Consider the following 22,494-nt stretch of genomic DNA (forward strand, 5'->3'; position numbering starts at 1 on the left):
GCTTTCATTGTTAAGCCGGCTTCCCTCAACCGTGAGAACACCTGTTTGAGGTGTGATATGTGTTGTTCCCAGCTGTCCGAAAAAATTGCTACATCGTCAAGATATGGCAAGGCGAACTCCTGCAAGTCTTTTAGGACAATATCCATTAACTTAGAGAAGCTAAACGGCGCGTTCTTCAGCCCGAAGCTGAGTGCGAGAGGGCGAAAAGTGCCTACAGGTGAGATGAATGTGGCATAGCGGCTGGCCCTTTCTGAAAGGGGAAATCTATAGTTGAAATGTATTTAGCAGCGTTAACTCTCAATTCGTTCTTCAATGTTGGGTGTCATGTGCAGCTGATCCCTAGTGATGGCATTTAACTTCCTGTAGTCAACACACGGACGAGGGTCCTTGTTAGGGGTTTCTACCAGTATTATAGCGGTGACATGTAGTCACTCTCAGCGGGCTCAATAACTCCCAACTCTAGCATGCACTGTATCTCTGCCTCCATATAATTTCTCTCTGTCTTGGGGACACCCTGTAAGGCTTTGATCTTACAGGTTCGGTTGATGTCAGCTCTATTTCATGCGTTATTAGTTCGGTTCTACCTGGCCGATCGCTGAATCTGTCGAGATATTCCCTTAACATCCCTTTTAGCTCATCTAGCTGCTCGGGTCTTAGAGCGTGCGAGCTTACCGAACATTTTACTACTTCTCCTAGACAGATTTCAGAGTTGGAGGTTGCCCTATACTCCTTAAACTTGGTACTAGTGCGATCCTGCTCTTTGATGGTATAGTCAGAGTCCTTCCGGTATAGTTAATGACACCGCTCCGCTCTATATACAGCTTCATCCAATTGCAGTGATATATCCTCACCTCCTTCCTGCGACCGGGCATTCAGAGCATAGTTAGTATCTGAAAGTTTGTGCAACACTTTCACGAGCCCGTCCCAGTGAACTTCAAGCTTGTTCTTTTTTGAAGGTTTGAGGATCATTACCTGGTCTCCGGCATTAAACGTACGAAGCCTCGCATTCTTGTCGTAATAGAATTTGGCGTTCTTTTGCGCCACTCCCATGTTCCTTTTGACTAGTAGTTCTTAGGTTGCGCTTATAGCCGTTCCAGCAGATTTAGCACGTATTCAACCACTGTTGGACTCTCTCCTCTTTCCTCCCACATCTCTCTTAACATTCTTAGTGGAGAAGGGAGTGTCCTCCCATACACTAGTTCTGCTGGCGAGAACCCTGTCGCTTCACGTGGAACCGTTCGTAAAGCAAACAAAGTAGCCGGCAGGCAGTTCTCCCAGTTCCCCTTGTGCTCGTAACAGAGCGCACGCAAAACTCGCTTAAGCACTGAATGCCACCTCTCTACACTGTTTGACTGAGTGTGGTAGACGGAACTGTGTATCAACTTTACCCCGCACCTTTGCAAGAATGTGGAAGTCAGTGCGCTGGTGAATACTGACCCTTGATCCGTCTGAATTTCGGCTGGAAACCCAACTCCTGCAAACACTGTCAAAAGTGCGTCTACTACTTTGGTGGAGCTGAGCTCTTTCAGAGAGATTGCTTCTGGAAACTTTGTAGCCGGACACAGCATGGCAAACAAGTACCTGTAACCCAATTTTGTTTTTGGTAGAGGCCCTACCGTGTCTATCACAAGTCGTCTGAAAGGTTCTTTTGTTATGTGCACTACCTTTAGTGGAGCTTTCGATTCCATGTCTCTCCTGGTTTACCTTAGCGCTGGCAGGCGTCGCATGATCTTACAAAGTTTTCCACGTCTTTGAAACCAGCCAGGCCAGTAGTATTCAATAAGCAACCTTTCCTTTGATTTGTTTATGCCTAAGTGGCTGGACCACCGATTTCACAGAGACTCAAAAGGTCCTCCCTGTACTTAGTAGGTACGACTAACTGATCTAAAATCCTACCCTTTCGATCTCTGTAGTGCCGATACAACAATCCTCCTCTCTCATGTATTGTCACGTTGCGCCTAGCAATGCCTTCTTTAGCTGTATGATGTAATTTAGCTAAGCTGTCATCATTCTTTTGCTCGGCTGCCAGTGACTCTCTGCCCACACGTAAGAGCTGATCAAAGTTCTTTGAGGCTGGTGATAATAACGACCCTGTCTCGCTTGCGATTGCGTCAGCCTGCTCTTCCTGCAGGCTTGAACTTTGACACTCTAGTGATACGCTCTCATTGAGCTGGTCAGCTGGCAGGCTTTCCTCAACTGTTTTTTCATCCTTCGAGCCTAGCTCGGATTCGGTTAATGATCGAAGTTATCTCTTTTGCTGCTTCCGCTGGAGCAGCTAGTGCATTTTCAGCCGAAAGCGACGAGATTTTACGAGCTTGGCCTCGCGTCAATGCCTGTACTACGCCCTCTCCCAGTTTAAGGCCCTTTTCACGCTGTAACCGATTTGAACGATCCGAAAAAAATGTAAGGGCACTGCAGTGACAAAAATTTTGAAACTGCAGCCTCGGTCACTAACTCCCCGAATGGTCCACTGATTTTGACTTTGGCCATGGGCAGACACGCTGTGTTCTTCTACAACTTGTTTGATCCATGCTACTTCTCCGGTGAAGTCATCTACCGTCACGTGAGATGGATGGACAATGTCCATCGTGGCAGCACTCTCTTATCACTCAGCATGGTTTGTCATTAACTTGCAGGTCGTGAAGATATGGGCTTAAAAGTTCCATATTCTCGTCTTTTTCGTCTACGTAGGAGAAAACTACGCTAGACTTCCCGCAGTTTACAGCTATATGTCCCACTTTGGGGCATTTATAACAGCGGATTGGTCTGAAAGATTCGAATTATCTTTTCTGCTCTTTTGGTACTGTTTCCCCGTTTGATTTCTCCTCGCTCTTTTCTGAGGGCTTTTCCTCCACGTCTACAGGCTCCGGTCATCTAGTCTGCGAGCTCTTTTTGAACGGAAATGGTTTCCGCGGTCCATTTCGACCGTCCCAATTTCCGTCCTCTGCGTTCAACCTTCTACGCGTTGCGTACTCTTCGGCTAATTCAGCCGCCCTTTCCACAGTGTTTACATTCCCTCTGTCTTGCACCCACAGTTTCACAGCTTGGGGGATGCTTTTGTAAAACTGCTCTAGACACATGCATTCAATGATCATGTCTCTGCCGTCGTACGCTTCCGCGCTTTTCAACCACTCGACTAGGTTGGCCTTTAAGCCGTGTGCAAACTCCGCATACCCCTCGCTATCTTTCTTGCCTGTGCTTCTAAACTTTTGCCGAAAAGCTTCGGCTGAAAGGCGATATTTGTTCAGGAGACTAGCCTTCACTTTCGCATAATCATATGCGTCCTGTGCACTGAGTCTGGCGATTACTTCCGCCGCCTCACACAGCAACATAGACAGCAACCGCTGTGGCCATGTACTCGGACCGAAGTTCATCTTCTCGCACGTCCTTTCAAAATTGCTGAGGAACAAGCCTATGTCGGTCCCGACCTCAAATGGCTTTAATAGCCTGTCCAAGCGGTATGATTCTGCCTCACTTGATCGTCCCAGAGCCCCTTCACTTCCTTGAGACAACTCCAAACGTTTGCTTTCCAGTTCAAGTTGCATTTTTCTTAACTTACGATCTTTATCGCGTTCCTCTCTCTCTCTGTCCCGTTCTTCTCTCTCTCTGTCCCGTTTCTCTCTTTTCTTTAGAAGTTCCAATCCCATTTCAATTTCTTCCTCACTTGCCTGTTCGGAAATTAGCTCCAATAATTCCGCTTTTAGCATTTCCTTGCGTACATCTAGGCCCAGTTCCTCACCAACAATCAACAATTCGTCTCTCAACAGTCTCCTTAACTCCATGATTGCTGCTTTACTGCCTTGGTCCTGCTCGCTTAACCTACCTAGGAAAACACAACCTAGCTAGCAATCAACAATCTAGCTTCCCTACTGTTCTAAACAGAACAACCACAAAACGAAGCCTAGAGAGTCAAAACAAGAACTAAGCACTCACCGCTAACACAGCACCACGTCGCAAAGTCCATCCCACCGCTGCCACCAGTTGTTAGGGTTGTAGGACGATCCCAGCGCTGACATCCAGTTGTCAGGATTGGGGGCTCAATCCCATCGCTCGTAGTCAGTTGTCAAGATTGGAGTCGGGCATGAATTAAAGGTAGCTGGCCCATGCCGTCGTCCAACATATCCACGATAAGAACGTTGTTGAAGGGAAGTACTGCTTCTCATCAAGAACGAGGAATGTGGGTTTATTTACAGTATCTACATAAGGACGTTGCGGTTAATCAGTCTAGCATGACTGCGAGAGAAAGTGCACTGAGCGGCCGCACAACGGCGGTTTATAAACACTCGGTCCTCCCTCGATCCCAAGGTGAGGGAAACATTCGACCAGTCATCGTAAACAAGTCGCCTCTCTGCGCGAGGTGACTTGTGTGTTTGTGGCGACACACACACACTTCCACACAGGTTCACGGTCCTCAACCGACGTCAGACGGACTTCGTAGGACTCGGGGCTTACGTCAGGCAAGGTGCCTTTTATTCCCTGAGCTGACCCCCGCAGCGCGGCCGGTTGCCAATTGTCTTGCATTGCCTCGAACTACGTTCCCTCGGGGACTCCCCCGCTCGCGGCAGACTGGGTAGGCGGTGTCATGTTCCGGCACGAAGCCTGCTTCGTCGAACTCATCTCGGCTCCTGCGACGGAGAGTCGAGGACGTGCGTATTGTCCTCCGGACACAGTCGACTTAGTGACGCTGTGGTTAGAGGGTTAATTGCGGTGGCCTTCCAGGAAAAGTTTGACGCCGCTGTCGCAACTGGCTGGCAAAACTTGCACCTCAGCAGGCCGTTCTTAACAACAGCGACCGCCGGTAGTGCTTAGCTTTAGCCATGCGGAGAAGTCGGATTACAGGAAAATCTAGAGCTGCGCGGGGAAAACAACATCAGGGGATGTGTGAGAGTTGAGCATCCCCACATATCATAACACCTTTTCCTGCCTACCTCTCGGCAGCAAGGTGCGGTTAACATGATTGACGATATTCTGATGTTCGGCCGCAACTGAGAAGAGCGTGGCGGAAAACATAGTGTGTATTGGACCGGTTATGCTGGGCAGCTAGGGCTTACTCTAAATAAAGAAAAGCACAAGTTCGGGACGTGAAGCAACAAATTCGTGGGCGTTGTGGCTTCCACACATGGCATCTTGTCTGACTCAGCTAAAATGGAAACTGTTCAGAAAATGTAACCACCTGCATATGTTGGTGTCCAAAAATTCATGGGAATGGTAAATCATGTTGCAAGATTCTTGTCACATCTGTCGGACGCGGCCTCGATTTGAGAACTTCTGTGCAAGTGGACAGCTTGGTTGCGGGGGCCAACTCAGCAAGCAACCTTTGAAAAAATAGAATGTATGCTTTCTTTCAAAACCTGCATGGCCTGCTATCACCCAACTCACCTAGCAGTAGTCTGCCGATGTAAGTTTTTTGGGTTTAGAGCGGTCCTGATGCAAGGTGCAAAAGATGGCCTGTGGCCTTTGCTTCATGCTCACTCATGAAGACTGAGCAGAGATACAGCCAGACTGAAAAAGAGGCCTTGGCTGTCATGTGGGCCATGCAGCGCTTTGACGAATTTCTCCATTTCATCATTGAAACAGGCCTTGAACCACTAGCAACACTGGCATGGAGGTGGATCTGCTACCACATGGGATACAGTGCCTGCGATTTAAGCTGATGCGCTATCAGTTCAAGGTACTGTACATTCCAGGCAACTTATAGTTACTGCCGACACATTGTTAAGGGTTCTGCTTCCCTCTTCGGATGCTCCAAATGCTGCAATTGTTTCTTTTGAAAGGTACATGCAACTGGTTGTGGAAGCTGTTGGTGAGAGCGTGCCCATTTACTTGGAAACAATGAGAAGGCATCAAGCGTCTGATGGCATCTGCTCTAGCTTGGTCAAGTTCTGCTACTAGGGTTAGCTGTCTAAGACATAACTACCTGTACACTTGGCAACCTACTGGAAACACCATGGTGAACTTTCGTTTGCCTGCTTACTTCTGCTGAAAAGGGGTTGTTCCTGCAGCCCTTCAAGTAGAGGTCTTACGATTTGTTCACGAAAGTTATCTCGGAGTGAGCTGATCATGAGTCACCTCGGTCATCTAAGGTGAGAGCTGACGAGTTGGCATGGTGGCCTGGAATAAGCTGCAGAATAAAAAAAGTGGTCGAAAACTGTGGACAATGCACAACTGTGAGACAGCAGAGAGTGGAACGCATGATGCCGACAGCTACCCCAGAGCTCCCATGGGAACAAGAAGGGGCAGGCATCTTCCATTTTGAATATTGGGACATCCTATTAGTAGTTGACTACTATTCAAGGTTTCCGGAAGTAGTGACTCTGTGTGGAATGTCAAGCAAATCAGTCATTACTGCATTAAAGAGCATTGTGGCCTATTTTAGTGTGTCCAAAATTATTCGGAATGACAACAGACCACAGTTTTTGTCAAAAGAATTTGTGGATGTGGCATCGACGTATGGCTTTACTCATTGCATGAGTAGCCCTGCTTTCCCTCAGTCAAATGGGGAAATGGAACATGCAGTGTGAATGGTGAAGGAACTGTGGAGGAGGAACATTGACCATCACATGGCTCTGCCTGTGTAGAGGGACACTCCCTGCTCAGCAGGAATAAGTCCACCTCAGCTTTTTATGCCTGTGCACCTGCTTGCCAAAAGTTTGTGATCATCTAACTTCTGAAACTGCCTGACTATGGGGCCTTCGAAGGGCAGAACAAAGCTGCTAGGTGCAGGCAAACCATGAACTACAACCACCACCGCCACTGTGCTTGATTGCTACCAGGTCCACAACCTAGCATCTGTTTGGGTGACATATGCCTGGTGTGCTGCTTGTGTGCAGAGTCGTGGTCAGCGTCCACAACGCTACTTGGTGGAAATGCTAAACGGTGCAATTCAGTGGAACTGTCATTTGCTTGTTCCCTTTGCTAATCGCAGCAGGTCACCTGGACGGTGCACACCGGGACTCCAGGTCACTTTTCTTGGTACACTCTATCGGGTCGACGCATTTTTACGCCAGAGAGACTGGAGCAATAGTCTCTTTCTTTTTTGTGTGCATGGGTGTGTTTCGTGTATATTTGGTTTTGCAGTATAGTCAGAGCATGCTTTCCTGCCACGTGCTTCAACACGGGCAACCGTGTGGGACGGTAAGTCTTTATAGCCTTTGAATAGTAGCTTGGAAGTGGCAAGACTAATAGCTATTAGTGGTTTTACTGTGTGTGCTTTGGTATTAGGAATATTGCTTTGGTAGGAAAGCCAGAGCGTGGATGCGTGGTTGAACGCATGTGAACATGTGTCATACATTAAGTCTGTGCAGCATTGATTGCTTTTAAGACATCGGCGAGAATTAGCAGTATTTTAAGGATTTAGATTCTGTGCATATTGGTTTTTGCTACATGGCACGTGCCCTGAAAGCTTCAGTATTTGCATTACAAAAAGGAGTGCAATACATGGCAAGAAAGCCGCGAAAGTGTGCAGTGTGCAGGGTGTCCCTCACGGCAGACGAGGGGACGGATGAGAATGGAGAGGGAATCGAAGTCAATCAGCAGACACTGTGAGGTCGATGCCAGGCTGAAGAAAATGGAGCCTTTCCAGGATGAACTTGTCAAACAAGTCAAAGAGCTAAAAAAATCAGCTAGAGATGGAGCGATATGCACGGAAGGTAGTGGAAAAAAAGACTTCAAGCAGCCGAGGAAAAACTGAACAGAGCTGCTATTGTGAACAAGAATAGTCGTAACAATGGAACGCAGTCTCCCGACATAACAGGAGAGGGAGTGTCAGCAAAGCACACGGAACGCGTGCAACGTGGGGAGGGGGTAGCTGGAAAGAACGACACCTACCTTGTGGTGGCTGCTACACAAAAAAAACAGGACCGCAGGGGTCAATGGCTAGTGTGGTTTCTCCGGAGGCCCCTTGTCAAGTCCAAATCACGCGGAAAAGGACAAAGGGAAGCAGGGAGAGGTAGAAGTCAGTGAAATGATAATTAGCGTTGGTGACTCAAGCCTGGCTAGGTGCTCGGAAGCAATTGTGGAGAGGTTGAAAGGTGATAAAAGAGTGGCACTCGGGACATTTCCAGGGCAGACACTGGGTTCTGTCATGGAGTGAGCAATAGCAAAGCTAATGAAAAATGCCCATGTGCGCAATTTTGTCATAGTAGCATGTGGGCTAAATGACATCCTAAACAGGAAAGGGACAGGCAAGTTTGGTTGTAGCTTTTTTTTTTTCATGGAATTGCGGAAAGTGATGAAAGGAATGAAATGGGGCATCTACTTAAGTATGTTGGGTTCGTGCAGACTGCTTGGCATGCCTTTAAAAGTCGTTCATGTAGCATTCGACAGATGGTAAGCACGATCATCATTTGCTAGACTTGGCATACGACATATCACTGCGACAAGTTCAGGGTGCAATCATTACATAGGAAATAAAAAAATTCGAATTTTGGCCACAAAATTCACGGGTGCGATCATTACGCAAGTGCAATCATTATGCGAGTAAATATGGTATCCTAGACGAAGACGGAAACAAACTGGAAGGGGAAGCGGCATTAAATTACATGCGAAAAATAGCAGCCAAATCTTTCCAAGGGAATGACAAGGTTGTACTTGAAGAAAAAAAGAGCATGAAAGAGAGAACCAGATGGAAAAGGAGCTGGTGCTGACAAATTTCAACTGGAAGAGAGCCGAAGTGAAAATTCCTAAGCACACAGCCGCAGGGCTAGACGAGTTTCCCGTTAGACAGATTAATGAACTAGGACAAAAAGTATCAACCTATGGTGAAAGCAGTGCAAAGAACTTTAAAAGATAGAAGAATACCAGACAGTTGGCAACAAATTGGAATGAATATAATTTATAAAGCTCAATAGAATTCACTCGTATAGACCGTTGACCATTACATCGGTAATATACAGGTTAGCAATGCAGGCAATCAAATTAAAGCTGCAAGCATACGCAGAGAATAATGGTATTTTGGGAGAACTTCAGAATGGCTTGAGAATAGGTAGGCATCTGGATGATAACTTATTTGTACTTACTCAGTGTATTGAAATATCAAGAGTTGAAAGCAGACCGTTATATGTGGCCTTTTTAGACATTACAGGAACATATGACAACGTAGACCGCAACATTTTGTGGGATATTCTGGAAGGCGAAGGCTTAGGTGACGATTGTCTTTCGAGAGAGATTTACCTAGAAAATACCGTTTGCATGAATGGGAAGGGATAAGGAGTGAGGAAAAAGTTGATATCAACAAGGGACTGAGGCGGGGGTGCCTTTTATCCCCACTGCTGTTTATGATGTACATGGTGAGGATGGAGAGGGCGCTAGAAGGAAGTAATATCAGTTTTAATTTCTCATACAAACAGGCGGGTACAGTAGTAGAGCAGCAGCTTCCTGGTTTATTTTGTGTGGACGACAATGTGTTGCTAGCTAACAAGCAAAGTGATTTGCAACGTCTGGCTAATACCTGTGGAGAGGAAGGCGAGAATTTAGGTTTGAAATCTAGCATCATAAGATCAAGTGGTATGGTATTCAATGAAAACAGCGAACAGACAGTGGTAATACAAGGCCAGGAAATACCTCGGGTAAAAGAATATGAATACCTTGGTATATGGATAAACAAAGGCGATAGATATCTGGAAACAGGAAAAAACAATCGCAGCAAAGGGGAAGAGAAATGCGGCCATAATGAAACGCAGAGCGCTATGGGGATACAATAGGTACGAGGTCCTTCGAGGTATGTGGAAAGCTGTAATGGTTCCAGGACTTACGTTTGAAAATGTGGTTGCTTGCTTGAAATAAAGTGTGCAAGCAGGACTCGATGGCAACCAAAGGTCAGTGAGACGCCTCGCATTGAGCACTCACAGGAAGACTACAAATGTAGCTGCGCAGGGTGATATGGGCTGGACAAGTTTTGAAATGAGGGAAGCTTACAGTAAAATTGATTATGAAAAACGACTGAGGAATATGGAAGAAAGTAAATGGGCTGGGAAAGTGTTGAAGTACTTGCACAGAAAACACGTTGATTTACAGTGGAGGAAAAGAACTAGGAAGCTTACCAGAAAGTATGCGGCCTGTAGGGTAAGCAACACAGCAACAAAGAATGTCAAGCGGAAAGTCAGAGAGGCTGAAATAATCTCTTTGGCGGCGGCAATGGAAAAGAAACCTGACATGAGTAACTACTTAGGTAAGAGGAAAAAATGAAATCAGGAAAGAAACAATTTATGATAACTCAAAGGGAAGCTCATTACTTTTCGAAGCAAGATCAGGATGCCTTAGAACACTCACATTTAAAACAAGATATAAGAAGGAAGAAGAAGCATGTGCCTGCTGCAGTAAAGCTAGGGAAACGAGTGAGCATGTTTTATTAGAATTTGAAGACATCTGCCCAGCGGTCGATTTAGGCACCACTGGCCTCCTTGAAGCCCTTGGGTTCAGCAAGAGCAGGGGGAAAGTAAACATGTCCGCAATAGAGATTAGTAAGAGGCGATTGGAAGATTAGTGGAAGAAAATTATTAAAATCACAAAAAACGGAGACATACAAAAACAAAGTTCACAGTAGGGGGTCAGAAAATTTGGTTATGGGAATTCATTGTGGTTTTTTTTCTTTTTCTTTCTTTTCTTTTTTAACCTAGGTAGCACATTAGACTGTGTAATAGCAAGAGCTTGGAGGTGCAACCCACCACCCCGTTCCAAAGGGAACGCTCATAGCATCCATCTATCCGTCCATCCATCCACATCAGTAATGGCTGATGCTACTTATCATTTATCCATTTTGTTATTCTATTAGTCAATATAATATATGCCACAATAAAGTGAGCGTATATACGCTTGCAAGGATGCGACATGCAGTGCTGCTTTGTTCGCTACACTGTCTGCGTTGCGTTATCATTTCTATTGGTCTTGTGGACCCGGATGAACCTTGTACTGAGAGAGGCTGACCAGCCCAATGCAGCACCACTCTGTGAGCCCTGGCGTTCGGGTGCAGTGTTTGCAATCCCCGTACCAGGCTGACGTTGGGGAGCACTCGTAGTGTCGAAGTCCGCCACCACGTCAGCCAGGGCAGCCCCTCCGAAGCGTGCTTGGCCCTCCTTTCGCACTGAAAAGAAAGTGATACATTTGTTTGGCCGGCATTGAGCACAAGGGGGCTCCATGGAGCATCTGATATGAGGCACTGTGCAAGTCTCTGCAATGAATATATTGAATATTCGAAGAATCAAAAAGTAGATATTTGATTAGCAAATTGAATTATTCGAACGTTTACTACTCAATTTGATTCGGTAATATTTGAGTATTCGCACGCCTCTACATATCAGCAATTACCCACCAACCACAAGATACGTTGTCAATAATAGGAATAAAGTCACCGATCATCTCTAAAAAGTGCATGCACCATCAATTTTTTGTTTGCAATGTCTATGCTCAGCCAACTAGTCTAACTATAAAACAGTGAGCTGGGTGAGTTGGTAGGTTAATATTGTAGAAAACAGTGCAACAGGAACAGTGGGTGAAAGAATCGTACTGGTGGAATTAAAAAGAAAGAATCAGATCCATGTTGTCTGATTTTCTTGTCGTCTGTTTTTTGTGCACTGTTCTTTTTCTTAAATGTTCGCCCAACTTCGCACCCTTGTATACTATATCTTGTTGTACTGTACAGGATCTTCTAATATGCCCCAAATTCACCGTACTGTTACAGCACATATACACAGAGAAAAACGCCACGAAGAAACATGATGGAGGGCTGACCACGACTAGGCGAAGGTCAAAAGCCTCCGAAAAAAGGTTTCTACATCGGGAGGCAACACTTTTCGACCTTTGTCTATTCATGCTCACCACTCTGCCCTGTCTCTTCCCGTTTTTTTTTTTTTTATGTGCTGTAACAGTACGAAGAATGCATGAACAGCTAGCCTGGCAGCAAACATTATTGACGTCCCAAATGCCTTTGATGCTAAGTTTCATTGGTGTTTTATTTTTTTTAAGTTCTGAGTAGGCTTGTGCGAATAATCAATATTTCCAGATATTCAATCAAATATTGTGATATTTCATATTTGGTTTGGCTTTAATTTTATTATTTGAAGTTTACTAAGTACTCACAGTGAACGAGTATATGTATTTTTCCATAGATAAGCTGCACCCCAAATTACAACCCCCTGGAAAGAGGAGGAGGAGGAGGAATAAACTTTTTTCAAAAATGAGCTGACGGTGGAGTCATATGATGTGGGTGGCATCCCTAGTCCAGGATGCCATGGGCCTGAGCTAATAGCTTGTCTCACCAGACAATGCTGGTCTTCAGGGCTCAGGCTTGTCAGCTGGGCCTTCCACTGCTAACAGTTGGTCCAGTTATGTGTGGTGTCAGTGGGTTGTGCCCACACTCCCATACCATGTGGTAGAGGGTATTATGCACAGAGCAGAAGGTGCACTTGTAAGTGTAACTCACGGGATACATGGCGTGCAGCAGGGTGCATTGTGGGAGTGTGCCGGTCTGTAGTTTGTGGAAGATCACCGCCTCTTCTCTAGTAAGCTTGGAATGTGGGGCCTGGAATGCCCTCCTACCCAGTCTGTAGTGGCTTAGGATGTCGCTGTATGTGGGACATCATTGTGCAGGTCTACCGGGGCTCGTGAATCCGGTGGCATAGCCTGGAGAATGTGATCTCGAGCAATAGTGTGAGGCAACGTAGTATATATTTGTTGAAAATTGTCCAGTGTCTTGAAGATGCTCAAGGCTTCTTTCGAAATGCAGCCCTTTTGGTAATTTCTATGTGCTGTTTGTGAGTTCGTGATGACTGTGATATTATCTTCCTCTTGCTTGCCCGTCGTGGCTGCCAGAGCAGTGCATATAGTCCACGGAAATAACTGCATATAATGGCCAAATCTTTGTAAGAACAGTCTCCATTCACAGATGCATGAATCATGTATATCGCATCTTTGGCCGGCTGCTCTGTTCCCCCACTTCTATGCCAACGATGATGGCAGAAAATTTTGCATCGAGGGTGGTTTCTTGGCAACACAGCTCACACTGCTGTAAAACTGCACCTCAAGCCAAAATTCATATATAACCTGCATCCTGATGTTACTGTTGAATTTCAAAAATTTTTGGTACTTGCTATATGTGCAGACATAGGATAAATTTTAAAATATACTTAATCAGCAGCTTCAGTTTTAGTGAACAAGTGGCATTGCAATGCTCATAGCCAAGACAAGCAAAGACGAATTTGTTTACAATCCCCTTCTGATTTCTTCACCTGCTCGATTATTGAAAGGTATTATTCAGTGTCCATACAGTTTCCCAAAGAGCTGTATGGCTGTTCTGAGTAGATTTGCATCGATGCAGCACTACACCATAACCTTGGTGGCTGACACCCGGCAAAACAGTGCTGGTAAAGCCTAACAGCCAAGGAAGGTGTGGCAGTGAATGGCAAACCGTTGCGGGAAGTTTGTCGCTCATTGGTGATTGGGCCCCAGATGATTCGTGCAAGCTGTTAAACTGAGGACCACAAAAGTTGCATCTGCCAAGTTTATCTGTGCACATGTGATAGCTCAAGTGTAGACAAAAAGGATCAAGATGAATTTGTGTAACAAAGCGTAAACTGCAGGCGTCGTGCAGTCAAGGTAGTACTTGACAGTATTGCGACGATGCACAATGGGTGGATGTGAAACACTGCTGAGGCCACCGGAAAATATGACTTAAGCACAACAGTGAACAAGAACCTGTAAATAAATTTTCTGGGCTGCTGGAGTTGTTGTTTGACAACAACAACTCCAGCAGGTTGAGAACTCGTCAACATGTCTTTTTTTTTAAAGAACCCACTTTTCTTAGCTTTTCATTGAACAACTGGCTCTTATGTCAAGGTTTTATGCAAATCTCATTGCTATTCGAACTGTTCGGTTTGAAACTATTTGGCACCATTTGCTATCTCCTTCAACTTCACTTTCAGAAAATGTATATTTGCACTTGCCTAGTTCTGAGGGAGCCAGTACTGTGGTGTGCAGTGCGGACACCAGCTGTTCCATCACCCTCACAAGCATTTCTTTCTTTGAAGGTGCCTGCGTGGAGGCCAACGGCATTCCATGGGAAACCGGTGTTGCGCGTACAGCTTCGAGAGGTTGTTCACTCCACACAGGTGAGCTAACGCACAACGTATTATATGGTGAGGGCCAAATGTAGACTTCGCTGATTTCACGTGCACATAATCACCATTGTTGCTTTTCATCTTGGTCTTCATGCTAGGTTGTTGCGAATTTTGCAAATTAATCATTGAGTTGGTCGTTCTCTGTCAAGTGGTGAAGTTGCTCCTTGGTCCCCATGTCCTCTTCATCTTAAAGGGGCCCTGCAACGCACCATGGAAAGCTTGTTAAACGGCACCGATGGCATTGCCTTGATGTGGTGATTTTGTGTAAAACCTCGTGAATTGAAATGTCACAGGGCAAAAAAGAAAAAGTCAGAATTAACAGATTGTAAGATTATCAATGTTATCAAGAAAAAGAAATAAACAGATGCTTTTATTTACTGAACGAATGAGCAAATCCTCTTTCAGCTTTCTACAAAAGCAGTGTGCAAACTGCAATTATCCTAATTTCGTGACTGATTAGGGCTTGCAATGGCGAAGGCCGAGCATGGCCATGGCATGCGTCTTCATCTGAGACATGCTTTTCACTATTTCGTGCACATCCAGATTATTTTTTCGCCAGCGAGCTGGCCACAAACAGATTGTCTGTCTGTCGTGATATAGTCGGTGCTCTTCATCCTTGACAGCTTTGCAACTAGTCAAAACGGAGCTGCTGTTTGCTGCGACAACTGCGGAAGAAACCGCAGTCTCTATCGACGTGATCGTGGGTGGCGACCACAGTTTTGAAGGCACACTGCTGACATGTGCACTGAGTCAAAATGAAACTACTGTTTGCGGCAACCGCTGCGGCCGAAACTGTGGCCGCCATTGATGCGATCAAGGACGGCGACTACGCAGTTATGACTGCATGTGGCTGACGTGTGTATTGAGTCAAAATGAAACTACTGTTTGCCGCAACTGCTGCGGTCAAAACTGTGGCCACCATTGATGCGATCAATGGATGGCGACTACGCAGTTATAAATGCATGTGGCTGACGTGTCTATCGAGTCAAAATGATACTGTTTGCCGCAACTGCTGCGGCTAAAACTGTGGCCGCCTTTGATGCGATCAAGGATGGCGACTACGCAGTTATAAATGCATGTGGCTGACGTGTGTATCGAGTCAAAATGAAACTACTGTTTGCGGCAACCGCAGTGGCCGAAACTATGGCTGCCATTGACTCGATCAAGGACAGCAACTACGCAGTTATAAATGCATGTGGCTGACGTGTGTATCGAGTCCAAATGAAACTACTGTTTGCCGCAACTGCTGCGGCCGAAACTGTGGCCGCCATTGACGCGATCAAGGATGGCGACTACGCAGTTATGAATGCATGTTGCCGACGTGTGCACAGAGTCAAAATGAAACTACTGCTTGCCGCAAACGGTGCGAAAAAAACCATGGCGGCTATCGACGTGATCATAGATGGCAACTATGCAGTTATGAAGGCACGTGGCCAACGTGGTGTTATGGGCAGCGGTAAATGCAAGAATAAAGGCACAAATAGGCGCGAAGCGTTCTGGCATTGCTGTCATTCACATATGATTTCCGTTGATGATAATGGCGATTTGGTTGGACACTAGCACCGTTTTTGCCCTTCTGTGTCGCACGTTTGCAGAGCTCCGAGCTCACTGAGCTCGGAGATTTGTTTGGATTAATTAGTGAGCGGCAAAATACGCTTGATTTAACAAGAGTTTCATTGCATTAAAGAATGCATATGCCTGCTGGGACCAGAAGACGATTTGGAATTATCGGATTTTCAAAATTAATGAGGTTTTACTATACTAACACTAGACAGAATGCAATCTCAAAGAGTGATGCTGTGATCATTGGTTAAAAATGTAACATGTGATTTATGTTTGCACACTATTGCAAGCACTGCAAAAAGAAACTTTGGCATGGTGTTGTACAATCATTTCAAGTATCACACAGCCATAGGTGAGGTTTCGCAGCCATGGGAACAACGCGTCAGAGTGCCAAGCACTTTGGCACGCCAATGGCTGCCTCGTATAAGCTCTTGTCACTGGGAAAGAGACACCGTATCCTCTGAGATCGGACCACACACTGCCCAGTTGTGGACTCCCATGGAAACGGCAAGCTGGGCAGACAAGGCAACCATGGTGAGCCTACTTCCACTAATGCTCTGCTGCTATTAGCGCCACCCTATGATGTCATGGGAGAGTGAAATGTAGCATTAGAGCTGCAAAAATTCGAGTTGAGGGAAACTCTAATTTAGAAATTTCTTTGACTGATAACTTGGGTTTATCTGTGTTATCATAATTCCTCTTGCTCTTTGATTTTTGACACACTGAGAATAAATCTAATGCACATGTGGCAGCTTGAAAAAACTGTTGCAGCGCCCCTTGAAAGTGGCCCTAAAGAGAAACACCAAGTAAGTTTAGTCGGGTGAAGTATTCCTTAGAAACTCTATTTGTGTTGAATTTACACTAATAGGTGGGTTATTAGAAGTGAGCAGAAGTTCAAAGTTACATTTCTGAATTTCGGGCTGAAACTCCAGTGCTAGTGCGGGATGTCACAAATTTTCACTCTCCTTATTATGACCGTTTTCTTGTAGGTTGCACTAGATTATTTTCTTTTTTTTAAGAATATATTGCGCTCATAATTTATATATACATGAAAGCAAAGCACAATGAATCTGCTTTTCAGGCACACAACATTTATTAACGAGGTTTGTGTAATGAAAAAATCTACAAATTGTCAAACACTATACTTGTAAAGATATGTTTCTATCTAAAAAGAAACAAATGCAAAAATATTTCTTTTATATGTACAAAGTGTTTCGCTGTCTACTTGCCATAGCTGCAAAGAAATCAAAATCTTTCATTGAAATCTACTTGCGCTACAAAATTTTAACTGGAAGCCCTACATACAGATAGGCAAAATTTTTCCTTGAAATCTACTTGCGCAACAAAATTTTAACTGGAAGCCCTACAGATAGGCATGCCATGCAGAAAAGTAGTTCCTCAATGTGAAACATAGGAGAACTTTTGCAGTAAATTCTTGTTTTCTGCTGCTGTCATAGCATTTCTTGCAGTTTGGTATGTCTCCATGTTAGCTGGCTAGGGCTGAGTGACTTTAGTTGGTGAAGAGGCACGAACTAGCAGTGCATCCTCAAGCTCTGGGTTGGTTTCCATCGTCACTTGTAGGATCAAAGTCAGATGAAAAGGCAGCGTCCTCTGACTGGCTGGTGCTTGAGCAATCTATAAAATCAGCTGCAGACACAGTGGAATCATGAGATCTGCGATGTTATGCTGCTTATCGACACTGCTGTTTTCGTTTTCAACTTAGACGAGCACCCATGTGTCTTCGGAGCCCATTGGAAACTTGCCCCGAAGTGGGAAAAAAACAAACTCTATAAGGAACAAAACTTTGCTTCTCCTACTATGCATCAGATGGTGCAGTGTGTCCATTAGCTGCAAAAACGGCATTTGAAACTATTGTTAGTACGCTAACTGTGCCCAACGGGCACGGTAGAAAAGGAGTTAAAGATTTTTTATTCGTACTTGGGCAGTTGTGCATCCATAAATGCTCCTGAAATTTGCTGAGTTCAGTCTTCAGGTTCTTTAGAATGTAACATACTTCAGCTTTGCCGTGAACAGTTAACTAGCCCCCCAGCAGAGGCCATTGGCGATGTGGCCACCCATATTTTGTTCTTGCATCTTTTTTTGGCTTACCAAGCCTCCGATCAGAGTGACAGTGGGTGTTTTTGGTATTGTAGAAGAGCAATTTACTAATACAATACAAATAATTTTTCACCTAGTTCTCACTTTGAGTCCTTCTGCCATTTATTTCGCACATCCACAAGAAGGTGTGGGGTAAGCAAGAGGTACAAGTTAAACAAGGCAATTTGCGAACACATCTTGCTTGTGAAATGAGCAGCCTCTTTGGCCAGACCCACATTGCCAGACAGTTTCTTGAGTTCCTTAAATGACCCTCACTGTGCTTGGGCATTGCAAGCAAGCTAGCCTGATGCATAGATCATGCTGTGGTCCTTGCTACGTTGGCACCACATCGTACTTAAATGCGTAAACATTTCTATGCCGACCCAATGGGGAAACCTGTCCGTTCGTCTTTCACATAAGACAAGTCTTTATAAATAATAAATAAATAAATTAAATATAAGTAACAGCGCGTGTCCTGTGTCCTTTCACTCCGTCGTCGTTTTGTTCGTGCTGTTCCCATTATGAATGTATACCAACTCGCCCAACTTTACACTTCAATACACTATAAATAAATTGATGTATACAGTCGAGCCCACATATAACGGCCCCACTTAAGATGAATTTCCGCTTTAAATGAACGAGAGCCATGTGACCGTCAAAATATACATACAGTCACCGACCGTTTATTCGGACCTCACGGGGACTGCAGTAATGTCCGAATAAACAGGTGTCCGAAAAAGCAGATTAAGAAAAAAAGAAATCCTTTATTTCCATGCACTTATTCAGGCTCGGCAGTAGGCTTGAAGAAATCGTGAAGGCGCCGTTGCACGCTGTTCTGTTTACGCGCATTCAGATAAGGCTGAATCTTGGAGAGGGTCGTACGGTCACTATAGGTGGCTGAAAGCACAGTCACTGCTTGTACACACTCCGCATGCGATGGCAGCATAGCACATGGTGCGTCATCTTCCGAGTCAGAGTCATCGTCTGGCGGTGCAGCAGAAACCTGACGAATGATCTCGCCGTCGTCAAGTTCTGCGCATGTCAGTACAGCAGTGTCAGCACTTTTGAAACTGTCAAATGAGACGGTGTCCGGAATCGCAATGCAACCACTGCGCAGTTCTCGGCAGAACATTTTTGGTGTCGGTAGGGAGCACATCGGAAGGCGACAAATCCTAGGCCTCCTGACACCTGCTTGCCAGCATTCCCCAGTGCAGTCTGCGCGGGCCCTGTCGGCGCCATTAGACACTAGACGCAATGTTTCCGTATGCCGCGTTGGATCACCACAACCTCGACCAACAAAGGAGGTAGTTGCCTCGACCAATGCCTCCTCTAGAAAGATGCCTGCAACGTCGCTCGCTTACCCATTGTAGCCGTCGTGCCTTGAGTTGCGATCAGTTGTCAAGAGATGGCGCCACTTACGTCCCTATCTCTGCCAAGGGGACTGGGGCGGTGTGGTATCGCGGCGGTAGCGGCGGCCGCGCCGGCCGCACTGCCATGCGGTGATGTGCGCATGCGCGCATGTGTTGCAAGCGACCACCGCAACGATCGCTAGCTACCGCCTCGAGTGGAAAGGAGGAAAAGGGGAAAGGTAAGGGCAGCAGATTTTCGGTGCACACGGCAGGCATCTTTTTAAAGGAGGCGTTGCCTCGACACAGCACACAAAGTAAACACCACCACACCGTTACGCTGACACCAGTCGCACGAACAAAAAACGTGGCCTACTCGCAGCGTCGTGCACGAAGTCTTGACATGGCTTACTAAGCTGAGACCGAAACTGCTGTAACCACAAACCAGGCAGAAATGATGATGATGAGCGGGGATTTGCAGTAACGCCACTTCGTGGAGCAGCAAGGAGGCTCCATTCAAATAAAAAATGGCATTCAGCAAGTCGAACCATGCACCGGTCAGAGTCGGTGCATGGTGCTTTCGATCGAGTTGCCTCAAGGAGTATACGAAAGATCAGATGAGAGGTTGCAAGGTGTCCAAACTTTCAGCAGTTGTTATACATTATGGTCTATACGGACAATGGTGGTGCCGTGAAGCAGAATGAATAATCGAGCATGTCCAACTTCTTGAAGTCCGAAAAATCAGTCGGCAACTGTAATTTAAATGGCATAAGATCGCACGTATAACGAACGTCTTTGAGCCCTGGATATCGGTTACAACGAAAGGATGGCGTAAACCTGCTGCTGTGGTGTGAAATGACGACCTCCAACCCAATTTTGCACGCAGTCTATTTTCCCAAGCCTCCTCGGAGGCGAACTATCCGTTTCGTGCCCCTCTACCTTCTTCCCGCCATCACGCACTGCCCACAAGTGTCGGCGTGTTGCTTCGAAGATTGCCCTCCCGCCCATCCTCACAACTCTGCTCCCCTCTCCTCACTCTTGCTTGCAACTCCCTCGCTATCTCGGCGCCCGCTACGGCGCCGGCTAAAGTTCAGAAGTTTTGTTTTCTGGCCGTTAGCATGAAGCAGGCCTCTCCGCACTAGACTTTGCGTTCCTGCTAGATTTTCCTGACTTCTGCCCGGGCAGTGGCTGGCTACATCGATTCAAAGTGTGGCATGGGATTGTTTTAAATCGATTGTCGGCGAGACGGCTTCGGTAAGTGACCAAGACATTGCCGCTTGGCTTGTAAGAAACCAAGCCCTTACTGCAAGCTACATGGAGCACGACATGTATAACACAGATGAGCCTGCGTTATCAGATGCTGCCGGACAAGACGCAAGCCATGAAAGGCGACTCGTGTGCTGGTGGTAAGCATAGTAAAGAGCGCCTTACAGTACTTCGGTGCGACCAGCATGCCATTTGTAATTGGAAAAGCAAATAAGCTGCGTTGCTTTCGGAGCTGTGTACCTGTGCGCTACAGGCACAATACTAAGGCGCGGATGACATGCAATTTATTCGCAGAGTGGCTGGGCGAGTTTGACTGCAACATGCAGAGGCAAGGAAGGCGTGTGCTGCATGTGCTCAACAACTGCTCAGTGCACAATGTGCGAACTTCTCTTGACAGCAGTTACTCTACTTTTCCTGCCACCCAATACCACTTCAAAAGTGCAGCCGCTTGATTTGGGCATAATACGCGCATTTAAGGCATCGTATAAGCGCCAGATTGTTGTATTCATATAGGAGGTTGTGGCCAAGTACTGCACCAGGGTGGCCAATCCTGCTCTGGTGAGAGAGTGCGTTACCGGTTCTTGTCACCGGGATCAGGCCGCACTCCAGGCCTGTTTGTGCAATTTTCTCGACACACGTTTCTTTTTTTTTTTTTTTTCCGGTGAAGAATTGCGCGGCACCGGGATTCGAACCACAGTCCTCTTGCAGGCGAGGTGCGAGGCAAGAGTTGTACACCTCATTTAACCTACAGTGGTGCCTTATTTCATCAGTCAAGGTGGACCAATCTGAGCTCAGTTATACCGCACAGATGGCACTCAACTAGAGAACCTGGTATTTGTGACCTGCACATGTGTGGCCATACATAATAGAGGAGATTGTGTTTTCTTTTTTTTTTTTTTTTAAGGAGGGTCCCCGGGGAGTACAGTGATAAACTAAAAGAAAAGGCATATTAAAAGGGGGGGAAGAAAAAAGAAAAAAAGAAGGAAGAGAACAGGTGGTTTGAACTCGTGACCCTTGGATGTTGCCCGGAGAGATAGCTCAGTCGGTTGGTTCGTCAGGCCCCAGGTTACCTTGAAGCGCCATAGCTCCTGTTCAGAGCCTCATACTTACGTGGAAAGAGACTGATGTTGGAAGGGACTGAGTGGTTGGAAGGCATACTTTCTTGGAAAAATCGCCACCCGTGGATAAGAGCGAACTCGAGCGGCTTTAGAGACTAGGAAAAGCTTGATCACGTGCTAGGCGAGCGCGGCACGCTTAGCGTGGGAAGCTAGCCCGAGTAACTATCTCGGGGATTGCTGCTCACGAGGGCGAAATACCTTCGTGTAATTATAATAACCCTAATAAGACTACTTTCGAAAAGAGAACGGCCCAGAGGGCTGTACTACGAGTGCTATGACTGATTTTATATATATATATATTCATCTCGTCTATGGGATCGAATGTGAGCACTGTTGCTTTGTCTCTGCATGTAGTAGTTAAGAGAACGAGTTTAAGGGAGGAGAAGAAGAAAGGAAAGGAAAGTTTCTGAAGCATAATTGCAGCGCCGTGGTTTTAAAGCACACCCACGGTAGAGAAACGGAAGGAGATATAAGCGTACGTGGCCATGATACGCACACGACAAACTGCCTTAATAAGTTTAGAGACTTGAGAGAAAGTTTCGTTAACAACCGATAACATGGCAATCTAGAGGAATTCCGGATCAAGCTACAGAACAGGTATTCGGCTTTAACTCAGGAAGAGGACCTTAGTGTTGAAGCAATGAACAACAATCTTATGGGCATGATTAAGGGGTGCGCAATAGAAGTCGGTGGTAACTCCGTTAGACAGGAGATCCGTAAGCTACAGCAGGAGACTAAAGATCTGATCAAGAAATGCCAATGTATGAAAGCCTCTAACCCTACAGCTAGAATAGAACTGGCAGAACTTTCTAAGTTAACCAACAAGTGTAAGACAGCTGACATAAGGAACTATAATATGGATAGAATTGAACATGCTCTCAGGAACGGAGGAAGCCTAAAAGCAGTGAAGAAGAAACTAGGAATAGGCAAGAATCAGATGTATGCGTTAAGAGACAAAGCCAGCAATATCGTTACTAATATAGATGAGATAGT

At 45.8% G+C, this 22,494-nt stretch overlaps 1 protein-coding gene across 2 annotated transcripts in view; it reads left to right on the forward strand.

The window, feature by feature from the left end:
- Positions 1-22,494, forward strand: part of LOC126535529 (AP-5 complex subunit mu-1-like) — a 196,152-nt gene that overhangs the window by 108,085 nt on the left and 65,573 nt on the right. For both annotated transcript variants that reach the window (XM_050182341.3, XM_055073185.2), the window contains one exon: positions 14,022-14,102. In XM_050182341.3, the coding sequence (XP_050038298.1) occupies positions 14,022-14,102 (81 nt within the window). The remainder of the gene's footprint in view (positions 1-14,021; positions 14,103-22,494) is intronic.

This window comes from Dermacentor andersoni, chromosome 7 (genome assembly GCF_023375885.2).
Source record: "Dermacentor andersoni chromosome 7, qqDerAnde1_hic_scaffold, whole genome shotgun sequence".
Taxonomy (NCBI): Eukaryota; Metazoa; Arthropoda; class Arachnida; order Ixodida; family Ixodidae; genus Dermacentor; species Dermacentor andersoni.